General features: G+C 42.1%; 2 protein-coding genes across 2 annotated transcripts in view; one reads left to right on the top strand and one right to left on the bottom strand.

Annotated features, from left to right (window-relative positions):
- Nucleotides 1–3,639: 3,639 nt before the first annotated feature.
- Nucleotides 3,640–18,030, bottom strand: WDR77 (WD repeat domain 77). The gene is made up of 10 exons (XM_042465029.1): nt 17,782–18,030; nt 16,749–16,934; nt 13,957–14,098; nt 13,825–13,874; nt 12,787–12,857; nt 12,445–12,499; nt 10,558–10,629; nt 10,355–10,463; nt 7,429–7,497; nt 3,640–6,229 (listed from the first exon to the last, which is right to left on the bottom strand). Exons 1-10 carry the CDS (start codon nt 17,966–17,968, stop codon nt 6,067–6,069), a joined length of 1,104 nt encoding a protein of 367 aa, XP_042320963.1. The 5' UTR covers nt 17,969–18,030; the 3' UTR covers nt 3,640–6,066.
- A 613-nt stretch (nt 18,031–18,643) lies between these two features.
- ATP5PB (ATP synthase peripheral stalk-membrane subunit b) overlaps nt 18,644–19,270 on the top strand; it is a 15,407-nt gene continuing 14,780 nt past the window's right edge. The window contains exons 1-2 of the mRNA XM_042464521.1: nt 18,644–18,754; nt 18,847–18,889. Of these exons, the coding sequence (XP_042320455.1) occupies nt 18,724–18,754; nt 18,847–18,889 (74 nt within the window). The 5' untranslated portion in view covers nt 18,644–18,723. The remainder of the gene's footprint in view (nt 18,755–18,846; nt 18,890–19,270) is intronic.

Here is a 19,270-nt window from a genome sequence, read left to right as displayed (position 1 = left end):
ATTTGTAGAATGGTTACTGCTCAGTGTGAACTGCTAGGCTCAACTTTGGCAGCAGCCATACGTGATCTTCCAATTACCATACTTCACTCAAGGAGCTTAAGCACCTGTGATTCAAATGAAAAGATTGTGATCAAAAGGTATTTTCTATAGAAGGGTTGGTTTTTCCAGTGTAATTTTCTATAATTCCTGGAAAGCAGCAATTTCATTGCCCAATTACATTCTAACCAGTTGAATTAGGTGATACACTTCTATTAGCAGGCAGTCTTAATGTTGTTTTAAAAAAGGAACTTTAGCATTAAAACTGTTTTATTTACAACCCAGTACGTCTGAGTCCTACTGCAGAAAAAGCAACCAAAAAGTCCACATTAGGCTCAACAATTTTTTTGTGGCATAAACCTTTGTAGTGGCAGATCTAGTAGGATTTTAGTATTTCCCCAAATCTGTACTTTCTTTAAGAAGAGACAAATGCAAGATGTACACAGTGCTTCAAGAAGTACTTCCAGAATAGCCTTTATCAGAAGATCTTTAACAGCAGGCCTGGATAATACACAATCAATATCTGCCCCCTTGTGGTTTATCAAAGGAAAACACAGCACATAAAATATACCTACCCACAGTATAGTACCTAACCACACTATTGCATAGTAACTCAATATGCAAACATTAGTACAAATTTTCTAGTGCAAATTTATGCAGCGAAGCAATGGGTTTTTCTAACTACTTTTCACATGCCAGAATGGCCTTGAGCCTCTTTATACAACGTATTACAAGCTCTCCCATCCTCTCTTCCATTGCTCCCCAGAATGAAAAGATGTGCCCACACCATCTACTGCCCCAAATTACACACTATGTTATTCAAATTTTAATATATTGCATGACTTAGCCAAGTGCATTATAAACAGCAATTGTGGAGCCCCCAAACTGGAATTTCCTCCAGATGGTGTAGTGGTTTAAGTCCTACACTAGGACTCTGGGAGACTGGGGTGAGAATCCCTGTTCCTTATTGTATGACTTTGGGCAAGTCAAACTCTCTCAGCCATGAAGAAATGCAATTGCAAACCTTCTCTGAATAAATTTTGCCAAGAAAATGCTATAAGAGGGTCATTACAATCTGGAGCCAACTTGAAGGCATGTAACAGACTGAGGCCTCACATCCGTTTCCCATTGAAAACCATCCAGTCCAGTCTGCTGAAAATTGGTGTGAGACCCTGCTCTCCACTGGGAGTGCCTTCTGTATAGGAGCTCTGTGGGCTGTTTTCAAAATGCAAAGAGCCAGTTTAATCAGGTTTAACAAGAATGAACAATATAACATGTCATTTGTCCCCTAGCTAGGAAGGAGGAGGGGAAAACCATGGACCCATTCCTTTACTGAACACAACAGGACAACTTCCTCTTCAAATTATGAGCTGCAGTGCAAAATCATTTCACAGATGGCCATCCAAACTCTCCTTAAAAGCCTCCATTGAAAAAGAGCCTGCAACTCCCTAAGACAAGCTGTTGTCACTGAAACATGTTTCTACTAAGCTTCAATTAAAATCAGTTTCCTTACAACTTGGTGGCTTTAATAAGTTCTTTGGCTGTATTAAGCCAGCTCTACCTTTTAAAGACAGCTCTCCTGTCTCCCTTTAACGTTCTCCATGTAAGTATATCAGAACTCAGGCAACGATGCATTTTATCACCCTATTTATTCAGCTTGTATGCAGAAAACATCATACACCAAGCAGGCTTAGATTCAGAGGAAGGAGTAAAGAGAGGAGAAAGAAGAATCAACAATTTAAGATATACAAGGAACATCATAATATTAGCACAACATAAATTTTGGAACGATTACTAAAGAAAGACAAAGATGAAAGTGCAAAGGCAGGTTTAATGTTGAACATTAAGAAAATTAAAATAATGACCACAGAAGACCTACACAAATTCAATATAGACGATGATGAAATTGAAATGAAGACTTCCTATACTTTAGATCAACCATTGATTAGACAAGAAATTGCAGTCAAGAAATCAAGATGACTAGGAATGGGAAGGGCAGCCATGAAAGAACTAGACAAGATCCTGAAGTGTAAAGATATACTAAGTAAAGGTGTGACAGCTGAACAGTCAAGAAAGCTGATAGAAAGAAAATCAACTTGTTTGATGTGGTGCTGAAGAAGAGTTCTGTGGATACCATGACCAGCTAAAAGTAATGTGTCCCAGTACAAATCAAATCTGAACTCTCCCTAGAAGCAGGATTGTTGATAAGTGTCTTGGGGATGCCTCATTCAGTTACCTAGTTGACCTGAAGGCTGTTAACAACAAAAGTAAATTCAGCTCTCAACACCCACTCCTTGCAGGACTTGGGCTTCCAGACTCCTCTCCCAAATCGGTAACTTTCCTCATTTGTCAACACCCTTAATGAGTAGCATCCAAAACAAGACATAGTACTCTACGTGGCTTTGCCACTGAAGAGCAGTATGGGACATTTACTTCTCACGATCTAGATACTTAGGGCTAGAACAGATGGCCCCAAAGGGGCAGCTTGAAGTCACCCCTGCTGAACACAGATTGGGGCCACAGCAACCACATGCAGCGGCCCAAATCCGCCTTGAACCCAGCCCAAAAAAGAGCAGCAAAGACCTGCTCATTTTTGGGCCATGGAAAAGCTACTCATAGCAGCTGCGCCGCAGCCCCATACCAGCTTCCAGACTCTCTGGCAGCATGTGGCATCTAAACAGCATGCTGCTGGAACATCTTGAAGCTGCCCATGTCTGGGTGGCCACCCGACTTCTAGGCATCATTGGAGTGTGCGGCATCTGATGATGCCCTGAAAGCATCTTTTAAGGGCTGTCTGTTCCAACCCTAAGTATCTGTTTAATGCAGCCTAAAATGTTGTTAGCATTTTTAGCAACAGTATTGCTCGTGTTCAGTAATTAGCCAAGACTTACATTCTTTTCACTCTGACTTCTGCCAATTCAGACCTCCACTCCACCTCTCCATACTCACATATTTAATTCTTTGTTATCTAAATGAAAGACATTATGTTGGCAGTGTTACACCAAAACCCACAAGAACGCATCACTGTATTAGTCTCACTATATGAATGCAGCAACTTTTTAAAAAATGTGTTGTGAAACTGACAGTGCATTGTTGAATATATCCTTTGTGATTCAGAAACTATCAACCTGACTGGCAAAATGGTGCTACAGGGTCACAATTGAAGAACAGGATATATGAATCATACTTGGCATAACCACTAATGATATAAACACCTTCACAAATGGTAAAACAATTGCAAGGCTAGCTCAGGAAAACACTGGATGATCTGGCAAAAACCTAGGTCAGAAAGAGACCATACAGATGAACAGGAGGGAGTCACTTGCCTTCCAGGTCACTCTGTGCTGTGCTGCATCCAGTGACCATGTGTCTGAAATCACCCTAAAATGGTTCTTGGTAACTTTTTGTTTGGGAATGTCAATGAACTTTGCAATTTCTCTAAAACATGACAGGACATTTTATGATGAATTGCACATAAGTGCCCCAATTTCACTGTCAATTTGAAGCCTAACCACAACTTCTGTGAAGTGACAATACCTCAAAGTTGTGTTTATGAAAAGATTCAAAGCAAGCATAATAAAGGCAAGACACATATATAAAATCAACCATTTCAAAATTAAGAGATTTTATTAAAAAAAAACCCTCCTTCCTATTTGTATGCTGTCATCTCCAATCATTTCATGTATCACAAAGGTCCTGAAGTAGTGCTTGTTTCCAACTAACAAAGACAAAATTTGTCTTCATTGCTTCCAGATCACAGAAGTTAAAAAAAAAAAAAGCTCCCTCCAACAGTTCTCTTGGTAATATCAGCTTACAGAACTGTGACATGTCACCATCAGCATGCCCACAATATATCTTCTGTTCCAACTTGAAACTTGGGAGTGAATACAATAATCAAACAAACATATATACACATACAAGTGAAGATGTGTTCTTCCAGTTATTTTTACACATATGAAAAAGCAGCTCTTCATAAGAGAGTAACAGCAAACTAGCCTATCAGTCCAGAAAACTGCTGTGGACACTATCAATACTTGGGATTTTGCCCAGCAATTACACCGATCTACAAATACCAAAGTTTCGGATTCCCTACCGCCAAAAAGGACTGATGGTCACACATTAGGAAAAATAGCTTCTTAATCGGCTGTCTCTACTATAACCTGGGTGAGGAGGGTACACACAAAACTCTTAAGATTGTTTTTCACAAGAAGCCCTGTAGGGTTTGAGAATGACCAAACAGTTTGACCCACCTATCCCAATCCTTGTGTACTTTTACCTTAATTTCTACAGTCTAAAAGGAACAACCAAATTAAGGTTTTATGACAGATGAATAAATTCTTCTCCCCATTTCCAAGTTTTTAGTTTAAATAAGACAGCTTCATTCTCAACACTCCCATCCCCAAGTCTCTTTCAGAGTAACAGAAGAAAGGATTAAGAGTGAATGGCCACCTAAAAAAAAAAAATACAAGTTGTAGCTTCTCAGTTTCTTAGAAATGACAAGTATAATCTGTCATTCATATGCTACACCCATAAGTCAGGAAAAAGAAGCACAATGTACACCCAGACTTGTAAAATGGGTGAACACTACAATACAGCTTCACAAAATGACCTCACCTGAATTAGGATGTTAAGAAACGAAATGCTACATTGATGTAGTGGGATATAAGGAATTAGTTCCTCCCCTCAAAATGAGTTTGCATTTGAAACAGGTCTCCAAACTTCACAATTTTTTTTGCAACTTTTTACAGCTTCACACATTGGGGAAGTGCTGGCCAGCAGGAGAGGGGGCTGTACTGTTCAACAAACACAAAACCAAGGAAACACACAGAATTAGCTGAGCAATTCTCTGATATATCACCAGTACCAATTAGCATTCCATGATGGACATATTGAAGGAATAAGAGCAGCAGTATAGCAGACAAGTATTCTCTGCTGCCTACTAGGTGCTTCCCTGACCATAATATACAAAATTGAACCCTTCATATCATAACCATTCTTTGTATATTGACCAAAAAGTAATGTGTCAAGACACTTCCTTTTTCTTGATCAGTGGCTCCCAAACCCTCCACATGTTTTGTACTTAAGCTTCCAGAATTCCTGACTGTTGGCCAAGCTCGTTGAGGCCTTCAGGAGCTGAAATCCAAAACACCTGGAGGACAAAAGTGTGGGAATCACTGTCCTAGATATTAATTATTTGTACCACAAATCACTGCATCCTTAAGGTAGGGTAGTTTAGATGAAAAATGCCCTCAACAGAAGTAAAGGAAAAAATGTGGTCTGCAACCAGAATGCAACCTAAGGCACATGGAGAGCTCCTCTGACCCATCCCTCCCTGGAGCCATTTTAGGCCCAGGAGAAGCTTATTTTAAAAACAGGTAGTCACTTCCAGGTGACCTCCTGTTGTTAAAAAAAAAAGTCTCTCCTAAGCCTCAAATAGCCAAGGGGTGGGCAAAAATGTTCACCATGACCATTAAGAGGTGTAGGGGCATAAAATTCTATGGGGGGGAGGAGTCCCTCCCAGGTCTCCATGGGAAGCCTTGAGGGTCCCCGATCCTCACAACTGTTTGCTTCTGCTCTAAAACTATATATGAAACCATGCTAACAGACTGGCATTTACCATTTTAGCACAGATCTTCTTAGCTGGATTCATCTGCTCTTAAGTCATAAATGTAATTCCAATTAAAAACTATCAGATAAACCCAGTAATTACTGCAATGTTTTAGTCCACATTTATTTAGACAAAGGTCCACTCTCCTCTACAACTCTGGCATTTTTGTAAAGTGTAAGACAACTAAAAATAAAACAAAGTGTATTCTTTGCCAATTCATATTGTTTTGTATTACCTAATTTAAAACCTGTTGCCCAGACAATCTGACTGGCTGCAACAAATGGATGGTGTGAAGCTAGTACTCCTCTAAAATGAACCTATTACTGGACCACTGTTCTTGAAAACAACAGCTACATTCAACCCCAAGAATCAAGAAAAACAGAATGCTATTCCAGGAGGAACCCAAAAGGGAACATATCAAATTATGCAGTTATGTTGTTGTTTTTTCCTGAAGGATGGTTATTCTGCGTTGGAACAGTGTGATGTAGAACCTGATGGTCCCAACCAACTGTGGTCAGTGAGCTTTTGTTCAGTGGTGACCATGATAAGCCCTTCACAAAGTCTCGATGGGAGCGATTTCTAAAACTGGGAAAGATATGAAACAATGAGCTGTTATTTGATGAACACAGTCTTAAGCAGTGAATTAGTCTTCTTACATGATAGAGTTATGTGCAAATTATTTAATATAATCGCAAGAGGACTCAATATACAATTAGATTAGAGTAGTGTTCCCAAACTTAGTACTCTCAAGTTGTCCTAGACTACAATTCCCATTAAATCCATGCAGCATGATAATGGGGATAATAGCCCACTGAGGTGCGACACATCTGAAGGGCACAGGGTGGGAAAGGGCTAGTTTACAAATTCAAATGGTGCTTCTTTTAGAATGATCTACTGGCTAAACCTTCACATCTGCAGGTTGAAGGACCAAGGAAAGGTATTTTTTGCTGCACAAACCTCCTTGGTGCAAAGGACAGTTTCTGCTTTTCTTCTCTTTTTGCACACAGCATGGCCAATAGATAGAAAAGCCAATGTGTATGAAGTAGCTAAACTACCTCCTTTCGTATATTCTATCGCAAATACAAAGGAAAAGAATTTGCAAAGTACTGTATCAGCAAGAATTACTCATTCATCCATAACTGGCAATGCAATAAAAAAGCATATACAATTATGTTTGATGTGGAAAAAATGTACAGGAAGAGGTTTTTCTCCCTCTCTTAATGCTAAAACTCACCCTCTATCTACACTATAGAGTTCCAGCAGTTCAATATCACCTCAATTGTCCTGGCTCCATCTTACAGTATCTTGGGATGTGTAGTTTGTTGAGATACTCAGAAGCTCTCTAGCAGACAATTGTGACATCCTCTCCAAAGTATAAATCCTAGGATTCTATAGGATGGAGCACTGAAGTTAACAAACTATTGTAACTGTGTAGTGTAGATCCCCACCCCCATCAGAGTCACTGAATCAAACAAAAAGGCAGAAGATTCACAGAAAAAAGGAAGTACTTTGAACACTGCATAAGCAAACTGTGGAACTCACTACTGCAGTCTATTGTAACACTTAGTAAGTATCAAAATGATAATGTCTGCCCATGCAGGGAATAAAGAAAGCTCTCTAGCTAGAGGGTTTTCTTTATTCCTTACATGGACAGACATTATCATTTTGCTACTCACTAAGTATGCCAAAATGATAGCTAGCACAATGAAATTTTAACACTGCCGAGGGAAAAAAAACTCCCAAGGAGTGCAGAACAGGAATTCATTAAAATGTTTTGTACTCACACTTCTGAAAAGCTAGAGTCAAGAACAACTACTGTGCAGTCTTCACTGATGGAAGCCAAAAGAAGTGAACTAGAGGGGAAATAAAAATATAGGTTAACTCATGTGGCTTGTTTAGTTTCTACAGACCAGTGGTCCCCAAACCTTTTTCAGCTATCACCCCCTTTCCTCTTGTGTGACAACCACAGCACTCCTTCCTCCACATGTGTATTTCTTGATACTAGGTTTACTATTCCATTACAAATGCAAAACAACCAATCTTAGGCTTGAGACAGACCGGGGGGGGGGGGGGGGGGTCTGGTCAAAATTAGGGTTCGGGAACACGCAGCACTTGCATGCTCCCGAACCCTAACACGGAGCAGCGGAGCCATCATGGTGGCCTCCGGTCCACACAGGGACCACCATGATGCGGCACTGCGTCCGTACATCGAGGCGCTGTGCTTACATCATTGATGTAACACAGTGCGCTAATGTCACTGATGGCGGTGCCTGTGCGCACCCAAAAAGAACTCACTTTTAGCGGGTTCTTTTTGGAGCAGAGGGAGCCCACACGGTTTGGTTGCTGTGGGCTCCCTCAGGAGGAAAAATGGGCAGCTCCAGACCACCCTTTTCGGGCGATCTGTCAAGCACCTTAGCCTCTGTTCCCTTTGCACCCGGTCACCTTTGGAGCAGCAACTGAGCAGCTGACTGAGCAGTGACTGAGCAGCTGCTTGCCTGAGCTAGCCTTGTGGCCAAGGCCAGCTCAACCAAGAGGCGTCTTGGTTTTCTGCTCAACTGGCTGCTTGGTCAGTGCTCCATTTGCACCTCATCACTCTGGGAACAGAAACTGAGGAGCTACCTGACCAGCATCTGAGAAGCCTCTCGCCCATGCCACCCTTTTGGAAATGGCCAGTGTGGGCAAGAGGCCTCTTGGCCACTGCTCAGCCAGCTGCTCCCAAGATGAGCAGGTGCAAAGTGAGAAGCTTCTCCCTGGTGAGGAAGGGCTCTCAATCCTCCTTTGTTGACTGTATGTGGAATGTATGTGTTGGGAGTTTACAGAGGCCACATAATCTGGACTTAAGACTGGTATGAACGGGGAGAAATTTTAGATGTAGGAGTGCCACTCCAAGTTGAAGGAATCTTTCCAAGAATTGACCCTGGATGCTCTTCCTTCTCTTTCCCCAGAAACATGTCTTCCCCAAACAGCTTCAAGTGTTTCCCCCAGACATATACACCAATATTGTTTCTTCTGTTAATTAAGCAATTATTAAGAGTTCCAAAGGCTAGACTAGTTACTACCACCAGGAGGGCCTTTACCACATTGGCCCCCAACCTCTGGAACTTGCTGCCCGTTGAACTCCGCTCGGCCATCTCCCTGGCCCAATTTAAGAAGGGGTTGAAAACATATCTTTTTGAGCGGGCTTACCCCTGACTCTATCCCCCGGTATATTTTCTCACCCCTCCGTCGTCAGCTGGTTGAGCTGGCATGAGTTTGCTTGTTTTTATTGCAATGTTTTAATGTATTTTAATATGTTTAACTGTATGGATTTTCTTGTTGTACACCGCCCTGATTTTTAGAAGGGCGGTATAGAAATAAATTATTATTATTATTATTATTATTATTATTATTATTAAACTCTTCTCTCAGCCTGTCAGCAGAAGCAGGAATGCAGCTCCAACCTGCCAAGTCCTAGCAAAGTTCACAAAGCTTAAGTAAGATCCCAAATTCAAAAGTTCATTTTTTGCTGCTGCTGCTTCTTTCCTGCCGCCACATGCTCTAACTCCTTGCTTCAGTCTATCCATCTGTCCCAAAGTGGTAGTGCTCTGAGCTACAGAAGTGATGCCCTTTGCCCAAGCATCGCAAGTTTCCTAACTGCCACCACCAGTACTAGTGAAAGATGTTGCTAAGAGAGTGAGCTCACACAGGCAGGAGACACCACCACACAAAACAATCAGTGAGACTGTGTAATGGTTTTAAGGAATCCCAAGTTTCATGCAACCCTCATCCCCACCATGGTCCTAACGACCAATGGCTTCCCTTGTCTTTCTTGCACACTTATACTTTGACTGAAGGCTTTCCCGCTGTCCCCCCCACCACCCTCTTGGATCTTTCCATTGCCCACTGGTTGGGTGCACCGCCCAGTCTGAGAATCACTGCTATAGACCATGAAATCACACCACTACCACTACACACATGAAACTGACATTTCTTCTGACTCCAATGTTTTCTTCTTTTTTTGGTATCTAGAACTTTACAAAAAGATTTAAGCAAGAAGGGGATGCCAACAAGCAGAGAGACTCAAAATTCTAATTTTGGTACTGGGAGAAAAAAGCAAGGATAAATGTGCACATCTATATTTATGTCTGCTACAGGAAAGAGTAAGAGATTGGTCAAAAGCCAAAAACATCAATGAGAGCTTTGAGATGGCTTGAGGGAAAGAAAGTGGTGGCACTATGGATTCCTTTGGTGATGAAATGAGAAGCAGCAGACGAGAAAGCAGCACAAGGAAAGCAGCAGCAGAGAAGAGACTGCTGCAGGCATCTTTCAGGTGGCATGTCAGAAGGAAGCAAGGTCACCAGTGCATAAATTGGAAACTGAAGCATTATTCAAAGAGGCACTGGTAAAAGCCAACTCTAAATGAAATATTGGATTCGTAGTTTAGGTAGGAGTATTGAAAATTCTTAGCCAGAGAGCTCTAGTGCCTCACCAAACTATAAATTATTATTATAAATAATAATAATAATAATAATAATAATAATAATAATTATTATTATTATTATTATTAAGCCCAGGACTCCACAGGATGTTACCACAGCAGTTAAAGTAGAATTACAGTACTACACTTGTGTAGTAGGAAAGGCCCCTGCTATGGCAGCACTATTTCATAATGCTGAATTGTGCATTCACAAATGTATACAGGTCAACTATTACTGATGTTATGAAGCATACCTATGGGCAGAAAAAGCAAATCCTGTGATGCTTCGAGAGTGCACAGGTGAGCTAAGGACAGAGTCTGCATTCTTCATGTCCACAAGAGCAACTCTCCCACTTTCATCACCTTCAAAACAACAACAGAGGAATAGTGTTACTGAAAAAGCATGACTATTTCCTTACAATATTTAGACTACAAGAATAAAGAGAAGAATCCTTACCCAAGACAAATGTGTCACTTCGATGTGGATGCCACATCAGTGAGGTAGGAAGGTTGCTAGAGGCACTGTAGGCTGTTGGGGTAGGGTAGAGGTGAGAGAAGAACATTAGTCAGGTTCAAGTCTGTTTCTGGTTTATTCACCAGGAAAGCTAAATGACTATTAAATAATGTTTAAAAGATAAAGAGAACAGTACTCATAGACAGACAGACAGGTTTAGAAGCTACAGAAGCTATCCATTGAAATATATACAAACAGAAAAGCTCTGAATCCTTTAATACGAGAACCTTTTGGCTAGGCCTGCTGATAAGCTTTGCTGAGCTTTAGGACAAGGCAACCAAGGAGAAAAAAATGACCTGCATGTTAAATGTATTCAGATCCTTTCTGACTTGTTAAAGATTCCTCTTGATATCAACATCTGTTGTTGTGCGCCTTCAAGTCATTGTTTTACTTATGGCGACCCTATCATGGGTTTTTCATGGCAAGATTCATTCAGAGGTTTGCCATTGCCTTTGCCTGAGAGCATATGACTTGTCCAAGGTCACCCAGTGGGTTTCATGGCCAAGCAGGAATTGAACCCTGAATTTTAGAGTCATAGTGTAATGTTCAAACCACTATGCCATGCTGGGTCCTGATATCAAACTGCCTCTCCCTAATTCTTATGCCAGTATTGGGATTTTACACTGAAGAATCTGCTAGTTACCACAGACCGCTTCACTTCAAGTGTGGACAAAGTGTAGCACACTGGAAACCAAAGTTCTGTCTCTGAAGCCTGCCTGTGCCCCTAGATCTTTCTAGTATTTTCCACAAAGTTCTGGGTAATTTTCCATCATATCAACTGCTCAAAAATGCCTCCATGACGCTCCCCTCCACGTACCTGAAAACAGCAATAATAATAATAATAATAATAATAATAATAATAATAATAATAATAGACTAAAATAATCTCTGCCCTTTCTACAGTTACCTACCCCTTCTTAAGTAATGAATACTTTATTCATAACAATGCTTCTGATACGTATTTCCTTGATAAAGGCTATGTAATTTAGGATGCAGTATATGAGCTGCAGCACTGAACTTTGCAGAGGACATTTTGACTGCTATGATAAAACAGTGGGAAGTTATCTATTGTTCCAAGGCACTGTTCAACCACTGGAGTCTAGTGCAAACAGCATCCCTGGTTCGATCAGAACACACAGAAAGCTTGCATCTGCCCACGTCTGAAACCATCATTAAACAGCCTAAATCCTGCTCTTAATCCTAACTACAGTAGGGCCACTGAATCAATCGGATTTACTTACTGGTTGACTCACCATTCAACAATTGATTGAATGGCTCTACCATAGTTAGGACTAATTAAAAGGATGCCAACCTATGAGTGTTTTGTTCAAGCTAAGATCAAGGCGAACCACTGATATCAAAATCATGATGTGAAGTAAGTTTGCAAACCATGATCATGGGCAATCCTGCTTAGGCTTAGTTACTGTTAGCACTACTTTGGACAAACTTAACACATACCTCTGGTTAAAGGAACCAGGATAGAATTCACATATGGGAGGAGATGGCATATGTAAAAACACAGCATATTCCTTATTGTTCAGTAATTTTTTTACATTGTGGGAATTGCACTCCAGGTTTCTAGAATGTATGGTTATAAAAGTGGCTCTGGTGGAGACAGGAATTTTCCTACATTTTTGACCTTCACAATGAAAATATATGAGATCGCTATCTGGCAACATGATCCAGGCCATTAATATTTCATCCTTTAGTCATAGGGGGCTCCCAAGTGATGCAAATCAAAAATTTCTGCTGGCAGCACACCCCTCCCCCTTTCTATTCTACTTAAACCATAGAAAATGCAAATAAATAATTTGGCATTAAAATGCATACCTATTCGAGTAGCTGGTTTGGGCAATCTTGTATCCCATAGTAAAATCCTACCATCCTAAAAGTAATTTTTTAAAAAAGTTAATGATAATGAGTTAATAATAAAGTTAACAACAAAGCAGTTTTAAAAGGAAACATGACCATAGTAATTAGTAACAACACACCATGGTAGCAACTGTAAAAAATAATATTTCTTGTTTTGTCAGGTTTCTCCCCTTCTTCCCTGGTACTATGATAATATGACAATATAATCTTTGTAATTATAATGGCAAAAAACAGGCAGTCAAATCATTTTGTTTTCAAAACGCTTAAGCTATATCTGAATCCACAAGAAGCTGGCTTTACCTCAGCACAGGACAGGAAGACTGTATCTTTCCCAGGGCAGGAGGCCACACATGTCACTTGACCAGTGTGAGCTACACAGAATTAAATGAAAAGCACAGTAAAACACATTAACATGGACTTGTGTAGAAGGTGAATTCAGTTCAGATTTTTTTTGGGGGGGGGAGGAAGCAACAATGTACAAGCATGGGAACCCTTTTACTCACAGGTAACATTTTAAACGTGACAACTTTCCTTAAGGGGGGTGAAGAACAGGAACACTGCCTAAGGGGGAATTCTCTGGGAATTTGATAATTGTGAATACAGATACAAACTGATCTAACCCAGAATCCATTGACTAATATAAAAATGTGAGGTGCAATTTCAGTTTCTCAGGGTGTTAACCCCTTTAAAGGGAAACAAAAATATGCAAGTATGAAAGTTAAACTTGCGAGTTCAGCTTTCAACAGCAGAACACCGAACATGTGGGTCAGACTATTTATTCTAAATCTGTCTTCTTAAAGAATAAAGACTTACTCCAAAAAAAACAACAAACATGCAGTTTGTAATTTAAAAACAAATTATAACAACTTAAATAAATATATAACAAACTAAATCCTGACCTAACTGGTGATGGTTTGGGTATAGAGATGAAGTCTCGTGATCTTTAATATAGCAGGAAGAGACTGTTAACCTCACTCAGAGGAGATTGTTACTTTCACTGAGACTGAGGAGACTGTTACAAATCTTGAGAGAGAGTCTGTTGAACAGTCTCCAAGAGTGAGTGTCCAAAGTCACATGGTTTGTTAGAACGAAAAAGGGAAGTCCCTAAGGAAAATGCAATCCATAAATTTTTTTCAACAGAAACAACAACAAATGGCCTTGAATTTTGCTAGCCCTTGGTGAGTGACTCTTTCCCTTCTATATCACCTCCTCTTACAAGATTCTTATGAGGATCACAGGAGGGAAAGTTATACACAAACTATGCAACCCCAACCTACCCAGAAAGAATGGGGAAATAAGGCAATTTTATAAAGGAAATAAATTAAGCTTAGCACTCACCTCTATAGGTGTTGAGCACTGTTTCTTGAGGGATGTCCCAGATCTTCACACTAGACATAAAATCCAGATTAAGTTTAAAAAGAATTGATATTTTTTACTTAAAGCAGGAAAGCAGCACCACAAAGTGGTCACCTGAAATCTTTGCTGCCAGTGATGGCTTGCGTGCTGTTGGCGAGGACATTCACTGTCGTCACAATGTTGTCATGCTCGTACTTACAAAATTTGTTCACTATCAAGGTCTCATTTTCATCTAGCTCCCAGAGTTCCAGAGCACCTGGATGACAGGGGAAAACAAAATCCGCAGGACTTTTATGAAAGCTATACTCCCAGAAGATGCAGCCTCCATTACTTTAATTTTTAAATCTACATCAAGGGCCTTTGCTTGCATCTTGAACAAGATTATGCACATGTCCCAATTATATTACAAGTCCCATAGCACAAATTCCTTTAAAGTGTCACTGTTTGTTCTGAACAGGCTTGGATCCAGAAGAGGCTTCAGCTCATGAAAGAGATGGTGGGGGGAGTCAATGATGATCTCTCCTCTTGCAGCAAAATCCACCAATATACTGGGTGGTCTTCCAACTTTCCACAGCAGCATTTCAGGGGATTGCAGAATAAAAGGGAAATCAGCAAAAACTGATTTCGATGCATTCCTTAAATGGAAATCCCCCACTCTGTGAATGAAACTCAGTTCATGGGATTTGATTTATGAGTCTGCTTTACAGCAGTTTATACCTTGCATGTTCTCACTGAATGAAAACATTTATTCCAGGCTTTCAGCTCTTCCAACATTTCACCCTAAGCTATTTTGTTACAGGACAAGTTAAAAATGGAAGAAATCTTGAGATTTCCAGATGCATGCTCCTTATTGTTCTTAGAAGCAGCCACCATTACTATAAACAGTATTTGAAAATTGAAGTATTTTTAGACCAATGTGACCAGTGATCTAAACGTTTTGCAAAGCTTGACCATAACTATGCAAACAGGGAACAAAAGGTCTGGCATAATGGTAGAACAAACTACTCAGTTAATGCTGGCTTTCAGAAAGCTTTTGGGCATAAATGGCTGCTGACCAGACAGGAGACTTAACTCTTCAGACTGCTTTGTTTACTGGAACTAAATCATAAATACTTTATACTTATAGCACAGAGCAGATATATTCTGGGGGGGGGGGGGGGGAGACAGACTGACAAGAAGTGGCTGTAATGAATTCCTCAAATTCTCCAGTGAGCACTTTGTGTTCAAGTTTTCAGGGAGTGCCTCAGAGAACTGTGTTAATTTAGTTTGTTATAGTGAGACATTACGTGATAAAAGAAAAAAGACAAGACAGATATCCCTACATTTTGAAAGAAGCCTTGAAGCTCTAAATGTTCTTACTTACGTAAGGCTTACCTGACCTGGTTGTTTCATATCACATCTCTATATTGCTAGTTCTAAATAAAGAGTTTGCTGAAATGTTTAAGAACTCTTTATTATGGTAGGACCCTATCTGTATTTTGGCCATATTATTTCTGCCTATGGTACCATAGTGTTTGTTAAAGTAGTACAGCAGAATGATCTGTGGACTAGATCATCCACAGACTGCCATGCCCAAATTCTCCAATGGTGACATGAGCCCATGGGCAGAGTGATGCAGGTGTGCACATGGTTGCAACCCACTGAATACTCTGGGGCTTGAGTATCAATACTTTTCCTATTGCGGGGAGGGGGGGCATGGACCTGAACCTCTGCAGATGGGAAGGGTCCACTGCAATGTGCTGGAACAAACCTGAGATATACCCTGTAGTGCCAAACAAAGATTGGGGATTATGAGCATAAAGGGGTCTGCTTGAGGTAATACACTTCCCACTCTCCTTCCATATAGCCAGAGAGCAAAACAAAGAAAATGTTATTTTACCTGACCCTTAGCCTGTTATGTATCAACTTGGGACTTTGGTTTAAAAAACCACTTGTTAAATAAACAAACCAAAATCCCATGGTTTGTATCCAGCTTGTTCAGCAGCTGACTAAATTTTATTTTACTGTATGTCAAAGTGAAACAGAATTCTGGTTTACTCCTCTGCCAGACACAGAGGAACCCAAGGCTTTGCTTGGGATCCTTTATGCTCATGAACATAGGGCAAAATAATTATTTAACGGTACCAACAAGTAAGTTGCAAATATATCAAGAATGAGATGTATTTGGCAAAAACAACAAAGTATGATTCACCTTACATCCTCATCCATTTGGACATTTTCTCTTTAGACTACAACTCCCAACAGCCCTAATTAGTAAAGCTAATGGTGAAGAATGACAGAGCTGCAGTCCAGCAACATCTAGCAGGGCACATGTTACTCACTGCTGGCCCATGAATATGTATGTATGTAAACATCTTCTAGACCAGCAGACACCAGACATGGCTGCCTGTAATCATTCCCAGCAGATGCACAGGAAGGGCAACAAAACCTGTATATATGACCAAACTGTTCTCCTGACATGTTTTCTGTATCTCTTGGCAGCCCCATCCCAAAATGTCACCATTAAAAAACGGAAACCTCCCATCCTACTCTTGTCTCCAGTCTGCCGACTTGCAATATTTTGACCAGTCATGTCCCAGACATCTTCTGAAATCTGAAGTGAGGCAGGAGGTGGTGAAGTCTCATCATAAAGTCGGCCAAAAGGATGCACAGAACTGTTCAGAAAAGTGTGGCATCATTGACTGTTTGGCAGAATCAGACAAAGAATACAAGAAATGGAAAGTCAAAAGTACTTTTCACTTTCAAAATCAGCTTGTTTCTCTGGAGTTGGGGAGGGACTGCCTCACAAAAGAAAGCAAAGCTCCTTGAAACCATATACTATTTATCTCCATGGGATCCTGGCCATTACTATAAGACTGTAAGACTATATAACTGTAAGACATTTCACAGGGTTCTTGGACACTCACCTGAATCTGAAGCCACCAAGATGCCTTTATCTGTAACCCATTTCAGATCTGCGATTCCTGCTTCCGTTTGGACTCCAGCAGAGCAAAAGCCTTCGTTAGGAGCTTTAGATGGATCCTTGAACACCCAAATGGAGCCCACCCAGCAACGTCCGCTCAGACTGGATGCTCCCAGGAGCAGGGAACCATCTGCGGAGGATAATTATGCAGCACACATGCGCATTTCATTATGAATAAGCAAGCAGGTCTCCTAAATTTAGTATTAAGTGTATTGCAACTCCTGATTATTTAAGTGTTAAAGCTGAATTCTACTACAATTCCCATCATCTTTGACCACTGGAAACAACAACATTGGGAGGCAACCAGTTTGGGAAATGCTGACCTAGAGCACATCTTTCGGCATTCCTTGAAGGCCCTGAAGATTCATGGAAAGCTAAGAATAAGGAAATGTCTCTGTGTGGATATAGACAGATATTTATATCAGGCACATAGACTGTTTCTTTCCTTTCACTCTGGACTGTTTCTGCTGACTGCTCTTCCAACTGCCCAGGGAAATCTGAAAGGGCTGCTATGGCATTACCTCAGTGACCGGTACATAAGTCGACCTGGAGCTTGTGGGCCAATCTTTGGGCATGATGTATATATATATGAGTATAAGCCGACCTCATGTATAAGCCGAGGGCACTTTCGGGGGCAAAATCGTGGCTCTTGATATGGAGAAGCCAGGGTCAAACTCAAAGGATCCCAAGGGCCAGTCTGGGCATCCAAAGTCTGGACATAAACCTCCACTGAGGCTGCCAGGGGCAGACAAGAAGCCAAGCAATGGCTCCTAGATGGATCAAGCCAGAACTCCCCCTGGAAGCCCAGATGGCCAGACTCAGGCTCTGGTACTTTGGCCTCATCACCAGGAGGAAGGAACCATAACGCTGGGGAAGGAAGGCCACAGCAAACCCCATCTCCCAGGATTCCATAGCAAAGAGTGAAAGCGGGGCCAAAGCGGGCCATTGCCCCAAGGAAAGGGGAAGAGGAGGGGTACCTGTCCGGTAGTGGGCCCCATCCAGGTGCCGCTCCATGCAGGCGGGGGCGTTGGGAGGGATGCTCCACTCGGAGCCGGAGTCTCCCTCTCCAGCCGACGGAGGCTGCAACGAAGCTGCCGCTGCTGCATCCTTCTTCTCCTCCTGCTGCTGCTCTTCCTCCTTTTGCAGCGCCTTCGCTTTCTCCATGCCTCCAGCGGCGCCAAACGACAAGCAGCTCAGCAAAGAGCGCGCGCGCACGTGCTCCCAGCGCCGCCCCGCCCTCTCTTCCTCTTCTCGCGAGAACCTCCGAGACTCTCTCTCTCTCTCTCTTTGCATTTCTTCTCCTCCTCTTCCTCCTCGAGGACGAGAATTACGAACGGGAACTGGCTTTTTCTCGCGAGATCTGCTCGCATTTATTGGAACCTATGAACCTGGTTCCCTATGAAAAGGACGTGTTTGTTGTTGTTATGTGTGTCAGTTCCAAGTCATTCCCTCGACTTAGAGCGGACCCTTGTGAGGGTTTTTTTTAATGTTATTGTCCTCCTGACTGAAATAAATGGCAGCATAAGGTTTTGTAGACACACACTGCAGAAATAATCCAGTTTGAGACCGCTTTAACTGCCCTGGGAATCCTGGGAACTTTCTCTAACAGAGAAGGCTAAATGTCTCACAAAACTACAGTTCCCAGAATCCTCCAGCATTGAGCCTTGGCCGTTAATGACGGGTGAGGCTTTCGTTATATCTCCCTTCTGTGCTCTTTAAGGGCCGTTGGACTTCAGCTCCCAGAATCCAAGACTATTGGCCAAGATGGCTGAGGCTTCTGGGAGTTGAAGTCCAAAAAAATCATCTCTTAAAGGGCAGAGTCTCGGTCACGAGGCGTGTTCTCGCGAGACTTCCTGTGACGCAGGGGCGGCCATTTTAGGGTGCCCTTTCTGTGCCGGGGTGACCGGGAGGGAGAAGTGATGCTGTCCCGCTTGGCCCTGCGCGCCCTGGGTAAGTGAGGGCTGGGAGGCTCCGGGGGCTTGGGAAGAGGGACGGGAAGCCCTTCGCTCCCTGTGACTCCTTTCTGTGCTTCCCTCCCGCAGCCCCGGCCGGCCTGAAGAGTTGGGCGCCCTCCTTGACCGCCGGGTGAGTCCCCCTCCCTGGAGCGACAGTGGGAAAGGAGAGAAGCTTGGCGTACTATGACTCTAGAGAACAGGGTTCGAGTTCCAGCCTCTGCTATGAACCCTCCCCCGGGTGACCTTCGGCAAGGCACACTCTCTCAGCCTCAGGGGAACCCATGGCAAGCCTCCTCCCCCGAACAGGGGCGCCCTGAAACAAGTGACAGCCCTTGCCCCAGAGGGAAACTCGTACCTGCCCATAGGGAATCATGGGGATTATATGCCCATAGGGAATCATGGAGATTAAATCCCCATGATTCTCTATGGGCTTGTAATCCTCATGTTACGGGCAAGGAATCCCCAATGATTCCCTATGGGCAAGTAATCCCCAATTATTCCTTATGAGCAA

Source organism: Sceloporus undulatus, chromosome 4, assembly GCF_019175285.1.
Source record: "Sceloporus undulatus isolate JIND9_A2432 ecotype Alabama chromosome 4, SceUnd_v1.1, whole genome shotgun sequence".
In the NCBI taxonomy this organism is placed as follows: domain Eukaryota; kingdom Metazoa; phylum Chordata; class Lepidosauria; order Squamata; family Phrynosomatidae; genus Sceloporus; species Sceloporus undulatus.
Note: the sequence above shows the minus strand (reverse complement) of the source record. Positions and strands in the feature narration are given on the sequence as shown.

Bases quoted from the DNA above. Each gene is read 5' to 3' on its own strand.
- WDR77 (XM_042465029.1), bottom strand. From the start codon at position 17,968: ATGGAGAAAGCGAAGGCGCTGCAAAAGGAGGAAGAGCAGCAGCAGGAG. The intron at 12,500-12,786 runs GTAAAGCCAGCT...AATTACTTTTAG, and splicing joins TCTTCCTGTCCTGTGCTGAG to GATGGTAGGATTTTACTATG. The intron at 6,230-7,428 runs GTGAGTACAAAA...TATCTTTCCCAG, and splicing joins GACTCTAGCTTTTCAGAAGT to TTTTAGAAATCGCTCCCATC.